This window comes from Adiantum capillus-veneris, chromosome 3 (genome assembly GCF_014529385.1).
Source record: "Adiantum capillus-veneris isolate H3 chromosome 3, ASM1452938v2, whole genome shotgun sequence".
In the NCBI taxonomy this organism is placed as follows: Eukaryota; Viridiplantae; Streptophyta; class Polypodiopsida; order Polypodiales; family Pteridaceae; genus Adiantum; species Adiantum capillus-veneris.
In genome coordinates this window covers 68,869,611-68,877,756 of record NC_140933.1, presented here as the reverse complement: position 1 = coordinate 68,877,756, position 8,146 = coordinate 68,869,611, and the positions used below count along the sequence as shown (strand labels likewise).

Here is an 8,146-nt window from a genome sequence, read left to right as displayed (position 1 = left end):
TGGAATATCTGTGTCTCATATTACACTTGTGACACTCAAAATTATGGAAACATTAATTAAGCAATGCTAGCTAAGAGAAATAGAAACATGAATTATTTGGCTTTACAATAGTGCGAAAATCTGAGAAGGAGGTCAAATAGTTTTGTATGTTTCCTCTTTGAAAAGTGACATAGAAACAAGAAGGATTTATCAACGTGAAGAGAAGACCAATGCAGCTGTGGCCTTTGAGAGAAATACCTAGCTACATTTATGCTTGATATCATCTCATCAAAGAAGAGTGAAAATCTTCACCGGTCTCTTGAGACCATGACTCTGCCTAGTCCCCTTCTTCTATTTGAGCATCTCTAGAAATGGAGAGAGAGAGAGAGAGAGAGAGAGAGAGCTTATCATTTCCTTGAAGGACCGGTCTCTTGTGAAATGGAATATAAGTTGGGTATAAGGAGGCTCGGTGAAGGGCAGCTTGGTAGAAAGATCACTGTCATGCTCATAAATGCACCAATTCCCAAGCAACAAAAAGTTGAATCATGCAAACGGTACAAACGAGGATAGATGCTACGTCCTTGTACAAGCATGCGCTAAAGCCTAAAGGTGGACCGTGGACACTGGAGCCATATTGAGATGGCACCTTTGGCACCTCATTCAAGTGCGGGATGGACATTCATGATTGTAGGATTCTCTCTAGAGCTTGAGAAGGGTCTCTCCGGTTATAATTAGGGCTGCGACAGATCAGCTCCAACATGATTCGCATGCGCACCCTCATTGATCAATCCCCGACGACGTGCTGCAGCACCAGATTATAATAGCGGCCTCGGTCTAAGATTCAGACTCTCTCTCTCTCTCTCTCTCTCTCTCTCTCTCTCTCTCAAACAGGCTAATGATCGCCGCTCTAGTGATCGCATAGTATGAGAAAGGTGCTGTGGTCGCCAGACGAGGACGAGCGGCTGGTGCGCTGCATCACCACGTACGTCCATGGCAGCTGGAGCGACATCGCGCGCAACGCTGGTATACTTCCCTCGGTATCATTACACGCGACCTCCATTAATCAATTGTCGTTACCGCTTTAGCTAGTTACATGATTGGTGCACGTGGATATGCTTTAGCCTTCAACTTCAATTTCAAAGGTTAAATTTACCTCCCGTAGTTAAATTTACCGCTTTGAGGGAGTAGGTTTCTTCTTCCATGCAGTTATCAAACTTTAGAAACCTTAACAAGTGTATAACATCGTGGAGGGTGTTTCGATGAGTAAAAGTGTTCTATATAATTCATGCATGTATGCTCCTACAAACAAAGCAAGTCTTTGAATGCACGTGATAAGATTGAGAATTATTAATTGCAGAATACCATGCAGGGTTAAAACGTTGTGGAAAGAGCTGCAGGCGACGATGGTTAAATCACCTTCGACCGGACTTGAAACGTGGCAAGTTCTCCTCTGATGAGATTAACCTCATAGTTCAGCTTCATGAGGCCATGGGTAATAGGTAATCATATCAACAACTTCCTTGACTTAACCTTCAAAATATCAACTAATGTATATGCTTCAATGTGTCTTTGGAATGCTAGTTGTTAAGTGGATGTCATTAAATATCAGCGCAATGCATAGAGCATAAGACTACTTTATCAAGCTCTTTAACCTACAACCTTTACATGCTGCTCTACTATAGTGCGTTTCTTAGTTATAGTGTTACGTTGGAGTTAATTTCCTTCAAATTTTTTATTTGTATTTTTGCAAACTCACAATTGTGAGTGATTGTATTACAAAGTCACCAATGGAAATACAAATCAGCCTCAAGCTCATGCTGAGCCTTGAGGGACAAAGGGCTACAACCGACCTTAATTACTAGTACCTAGTGCAGGGCCGAAATTTGCAAGCCTGCCTGCCCTTCCCGAGGCATTTTGCCTTGCACATGCATGGCAAAAATTTGTAAGCCCTTCACTCAGAAGAGCATGTTGGTCAAGTATCCCTTCCTCAATGAAGGGTCCGTGCATAGTAAACCTTCCCCAGGAAGGGGAAGCTCCCAAATTGCCCTGCAGGGGTTACTTCATGCTAGCCACTATCCAACATGTACAACTAGGTGCCCACTTTGGAAATTGGGTGTCGACTCTAGAGTCGAGAGTGGAGAGTCCCTTATTGAGACTTTCCTTTTCTGTTATTCAGAATACTACATTTCTATCATATATTAGTTGGACTGATAGCGGGGCTACGCATCACTACTTCTGAGCTTGGTCTTAGGAGGTTTATGATAATTGCCTAAAATTTCATTTTCTCTCGAGTCTACTGTGCTTTTGCAAACTTTAGATTTTTCACTAATGCACTGTTGTGCGCTCAACTCGAAGTGATTGGAGATTCTCATTGGGAGCCACTATTTAGTATAAAGCGTGATAGCCAATCTGCCTTCTCTGCATGCAATCAACGGATGGTGCGTTTTTTTCCTTAGCGGACAACCACTATTGCTAAATAGCCCATTTAAATCTTCGCACAAGTTTTACCTCTTTGATGCCTGGCATATGAATTGGCATTGCGGTTTGTGTTTCAAGAATGGTTTTCCTGCATTTAAATTGATTGGTCCCGACCTCCCAATGCAACAACATCAGCCCACGGTCTACATCTCATTTTATATGTTTGATTGTACTAGGAAAACACATTTGTGCTTAAGGCTAAGCTAATCATAACATGACATTCTATAATGCCAAGATTCGCAATCACAACTTTATTGTGTTTAGATTGGAAGGGTGGAAAATTTTTAACGCTGCATCGTGAAGGTTGGACCACAACATTACCCTTCCCATGGGACTGGCAACCATAAAAGTTCCCCTTCCCTAGCAAGAGCAAGGGTGCCCTGTAATTTCCAGCCCTGACCTAGTGGTTAACTATTGCACTGGGCTCGATCGGATGGCAAAGGTTGCCCTAAGCCAATCATCCGAGCTATGTCTTTTACTTATCACACCTATTATATCTTTGCTTTCTTGTACAATCTTTGAAAAGGTAGCCCCCAGAGAGGTCACTATCAAACACAAGAGAGTTCGTGGCCTTCCAAATATTACTAAAGTTGATAATATCCCTGACTCCTCAATGTTGGTAGGCTTAAGTGTAACTCACTAGTGTGAGGTGAAAGTTATGTTTTTTGAAAATTATAAGCTTACTATGGAGGTCCCTTGATGGATCATTTGCCCTAGTAAACAAGTTGCAAGTGGTTGTAGAAGATAACAATTTGTTTGCTATTAGCAGGTGGTCTGATATCGCGAGGCATTTGAAAGGACGTACAGATAATGATGTTAAGAACTTGTGGAACACCCAAATCAAGAAGAGGATGACGTTGACTCAGCAAAGTGAGACCCCAAGCTCTTCTCATGTTTTGCTTTCAATGGTTAGTGAAAGTAACGAGAGTACTGGTAGTACAAATGCAACCAAGAGCCAGGCCAACCACCAAGATCCTATCCAGGTGATTCACATCGACATGTTGACCGGTGATGGCAAGTGTATAAAGTCGTGTAATGTTGAGAAAGAAGGGAATGGAGACATTTCACTAACCACTGGGTCTGGGAATAATATGAGTATAAGTTTGGATGAGTGCTCATACTCAACTTCGTCCTCTGAGGACTATGCCATTGCGAGCGAGCCTTGTCTGATCAAGGACAGCAACATCTCATTATCCGCTCGGAAGCCTAGTAATGTAAGCTTGCAGCCTCAACAAAATCACATGCCTCTAATTTGGGGCAACAATTATGTGAGTGGCAACAACAGTGAGTATTTGCTCATGAATGGGCCAACTGTGGATCAAGATGGAGCTGCTGTTGCAGTAGAACTAACAAGAACGTGTAGCAGCAGCAGCAGCAACAGCCAGCTCCTTGCAGAAATGCCAACCGCGGTTCAGCCGTCTATGCTCTCGACACCAGAGCGACCAACTTTCCTAGATAAGTACCAAGAAAACTATTTGAATTTGGCAGCTTATACAGAGATTAGTCCAACCACATTGCAATCCACTGGCATAATCAGTCGCCATTCCAGTATTGCCAATTTCAGCACCCTGCACGGCGATCGGCGCCAAACAGCGGAGAACGTTACTTTGCCTGTCGCCCAATATATCAATAACGAACATGGCTGGGGCACCAGATTGTCCACCAATTCCGCACTTTGTTTAGCTCATCCAGAGCTAATCGGCCAGAGCTCGAGCACGTCGAGCGAGCAGTCCTGTATTAATCCAGCACCACACGGCCAGAGTTCGAGGACGTTGATCCAGCAATCTTCCATCGTAAATTATATTGATGATTGCATCCAAAATTCAATGACTGGATGCAGCGCGTATACCTATTCACCCCTGCTGGTGCGAAGTCAATTCAACAGCAATATTGATAGTACCGTTCAGGCATCCCAACATGCCGCAGTGACGAACACCAGCCTTGACGTCGTGAGCAGAGCAACTCACACAGCTGATCAAGACCATAGAGAGGTGTTGTTCCCACGAGAAAATGGAAGCAATGGTGAGCCATTAGCGTCTGTGGGGCCATTACCGGATGCTGACCATATTTATAGCCAGGCGCAAATGGCCAATTGCTTGGAGGAATGGGAAAGTATGCTTACATTCCCAGATCTGTGGAAGCTCCTCCTCCTCCTAAATTAGTTTTCACTTATCTCCAATCTTTTTGTATCGTGCTATTTTTCTTTTGAGAATAACTTAAACGCCTACAGCCATCGTGCACTCCATTCTAGGCTACTCTCTAATGCCTCGTTGGCTTTAGCATGTAACACTGGAAATATTTTTTTTTGCTCATTCATGGGCTCATGTACAATACAAGCGTATTCCATAGCAGTGCTTAAAATTTTAACCGTGCATTTGAAAGGCAATAGCTCAAATGTCAACCATGTACTTTGAAGCTACCTTACCCCGGGGCCAGTTTTTCCATAATTTAACTGGGAGGAAGAGAAGCTATTTCACTTGGGTTAATCATCCACAACAGTTCTTCATATCTAACCAGGCTTAAAGGCAGAAGTTTTTGGCTTAACCATTGTAATAAAGACAATACTTATTAAGAATCTTTGTGGCAATTTTAGGATGCATGCAATTAGTGATTCATTGTTCTCCCTCTTACCTACTAGACACACCTATAAAATATTTTCATTGAAAATAAACGAAATACTCAAAGTATAAGCACAGTGAGCAAACTATCATAGTTTTTTGCAATACAAGAATTCGTGCATGATTATTATCCCAATGCAAAGATTGTTTAGACTTTGCATATGCTACATGTTGGCACTAAATCTACTTTGCATTATGGGGAACTTGATAAGACAACAATCCTCCCTCTAGGATGTAAAGGTCTTGGCCCTATACCTCATGTTTCAAGTGTCATGCAGCCAGTTAAGACAAGTTATATTGAAATATCACAAGCACAAGATCCTTCACGTGCCTTACCAGTTGTATTCACACCTTTTACGAATACAAATTCAATAAATATAAAGGGGATCACACAAGTATTAAATTAATGGACACCAACAAGGATCTTACAACGAGGAAAATCATTCCATAAAGGCCCTATGGTACCTTCAACATTTCTACATGGACACAATTCTTGTATTGACATGTTGTTCGTACTAAAACATGTTAATGGACACAATCTCAAATGCACTACAAGAGGTTGTGTGCTCTTGTGACGCTGTTAGCGACGGAAATACACTGGGTTTTTATAACCCCCGGCGTCGCTAAAACCGTCGCTAACAGCGTCGCTACGAGAGCGTCGCTATAGGCGTCGCTATATAGCGACGCTCATAGCGACGCCTATAGCGACGCTTATAGCGACGCTCTCACAGAAGAGTATAGCGACGCATATAGCGACGCTACAGAGCCATAAATAGCGACGCTTATAGCGACGCCTGAGAGAATATTTTTTTGGTGGCAGGGCATTGAATGCCCTGCCACCCATCAACCATATTGTACTTGATTCAGTTTTTAAAAAAAGTGCAAAAGTAGATAATAGACCCAAAATAGTCACCCACAAGACGCATTGTTTGCAAAATTGACAATTGTACACATCATAGGCAAACTGAATTGATTGGCAAATGTAATAATGACAATTGTACAACATCATAGGCATAAAGAATTGATTGGCAAAAGGAATTGCGGTGACAAATGTAATAATATACATGGTTCAAAAAGACGTATAAAATCCGTCTCATGATACATAAGCTACGAGAAACCCTAAACTAATGCTATCTAGCTACGGCTAAACTGACGTCGTGTAATCAGACGTCTCATCGCGTCCAAGCGGCGTATCTGTCGGATTCTGCAAAAAAAGACAATAAGACAGTTTTCAGTAAATATAAACATATAACGACATTTATAAAACAATACAAAAAATAAAAAAGAGTAAACCCTAATACTAACCATGCCGCCGCGAGAACTGAGAATGTCCATCAGGGCGTTTAAGCCCTTCCTGCCTGCGTACTCGCGCTCGTACGGTGTGGGATCACGTCCTGTCATCGACCACTGTCAAAACATACAAAGATTTCATTATGTTAGAACTAAAAAACTCATAAACCCTAAACTATCGAACATGCATAAAAAGCAATGTGAAAAGACTTACAAAATCGGCCTCAAATGATGCCCATCCACCGCTCCCCAAGTGGTGCGAGCTCCCTGCCTCTACTCGCGCTCTGGCTGCATCCTTTTGTTGCTTCCACTTGTCGGGATTCTCGCGCGCTGCTTTCTTCGCATTCTTCCAATCTTCTTTGGCCAGCCAATCTGGCCTATTCCACCCATTCTTGATTGCTTTTTGCACTTCGGAACGCTTGTGTTTGCACTATTCGCGCATTCGAATCTTCATCAGGTCTTCATTGAAGCGCTGATCCCGTGTTGGAACGGGAAACTCATCATGAAGTATGCTGATGACTCTGTTTTTTAAATCACTTGGTACTTCACTCCATTTGTTTAGTATATAGTGTCTAAACAGCTGAGAGCAAAGACCACGCATGCGCGAGATCACCTTCTTGCCGTCATCATCCATGATGATGCCGCCGCTGATGTCGACGGAGTAAGGCAAGCCCTCTGGCCGGTGACGCGTGAACCTGGGTGTCCCGGTAGGGGTCTCTAGCGGCGTGTCGATGGGGGTACGGACGTCAGGTGTCTCCACCGGTGTCTGGGCGCCGAAGCGAGGAGTGTCGAGTGGGGTGGCTCCCGGCGGAGTAGGTAGAGGTGTGTAGCTTCTAGGAACAGTCAGCCGTGCAAAACCTGGCGTAGATGGCGATGCTGTGGCTGGTGTGGGGGCGGGCAAAGAAGGGGAGGGTAAAGAGCCTCGTCGAACACGAGGCGGTGTGGAGGCATCGGTGGCGGAATCCCCACAACAACCGCCACCGCCACCACTAGAGCGCCGGTGTCTAAACGAGTGTGACGCTCGTCTCGTCGACGCCGAAGCTTCAGAGCGCGCCGAATGCTCCGAAAGAGAGGGAGATGCGGATGGTGTAGGAACGCGCGATGATGCGCCAGAGCGATGACGCTCCACGTACCACTGTCTTTGCTGCGGTGACAAAGAAGAAAGAAACTCCTCATCATCCATACCTGCATTAAACACACGAATATTTAAACTTAATATTGAATGAATAGAGTAGACAATGACGCAAAGACCATTAAATACAATGACGTAATGACGCATATAAATACAATGACGCAATCAATCGAGTGATAAAAGAGGCAAGTCGAAAACTCAGAATTTTCAATCAAAAGATGTGAGCGCGAGTAGAAAAGAGCGTTATACACCATGGAAGCTACTTAGAGAGCCAGAGCTTTTACAGCACGGAGCAAAATTGTTCAAATACAATATTTGTGGCTTTAAGAGATCTCTCTCTCATCCTCGCATAACTCAGCATAACTTCCTATATCTATATAGAGCTCTCCGTTTAAACACATATCCTCTGTTTCATTTTGTAGCTCCTCTGCATGCACCCCATATAGAGTAGTAGCATCTTGATGCTCGTCTGGCACCACCGCAGCGGCTTCTGATTGAGCATCTTCTCTGATCTCCTCCATTGATGTCGTTGTGATTGGTACATGGTAGCCTTCATACGTCCTTGCACTACGAGGGGCTACCTCTATGACGTACCACCAGTTTGATGTAGACTTTGTAGGATGAAATACTACCTGCCAGAGCCACATAA

General features: G+C 43.7%; 1 protein-coding gene across 4 annotated transcripts; it reads left to right on the top strand.

Annotated features, from left to right (window-relative positions):
- The first annotated feature begins 673 nt into the window (after positions 1-673).
- Positions 674-4,999, top strand: LOC147461057 (uncharacterized). 4 transcript variants are annotated; one of them, XM_086508684.1, is made up of 3 exons: positions 674-1,002; positions 1,337-1,478; positions 3,227-4,999. In XM_086508684.1, the coding sequence occupies exons 1-3, from the start codon at positions 903-905 to the stop codon at positions 4,617-4,619; spliced, it is 1,635 nt and encodes a 544-aa protein (XP_086364810.1). In that variant the 5' UTR covers positions 674-902; the 3' UTR covers positions 4,620-4,999. The 4 variants fall into 4 exon arrangements, with proteins under 4 accessions (XP_086364810.1, XP_086364813.1, XP_086364811.1 ...); XM_086508687.1 differs by having other exon boundaries at positions 675-1,016; positions 1,349-1,478; positions 3,227-4,998; XM_086508685.1 differs by having other exon boundaries at positions 675-1,002; positions 1,349-1,478; positions 3,227-4,997.
- Positions 5,000-8,146: the final 3,147 nt, after the last annotated feature.

What these genes read in the sequence shown, in the direction of transcription:
- LOC147461057 (XM_086508684.1), top strand. Translation starts at nt 903, where the DNA reads ATGAGAAAGGTGCTGTGGTCGCCAGACGAGGACGAGCGGCTGGTGCGC. An exon ending in CGACATCGCGCGCAACGCTG is followed by an intron (nt 1,003 to 1,336) that starts GTATACTTCCCT and finishes TATTAATTGCAG; the next exon opens with AATACCATGCAGGGTTAAAA. An exon ending in CATGAGGCCATGGGTAATAG is followed by an intron (nt 1,479 to 3,226) that starts GTAATCATATCA and finishes TGCTATTAGCAG; the next exon opens with GTGGTCTGATATCGCGAGGC.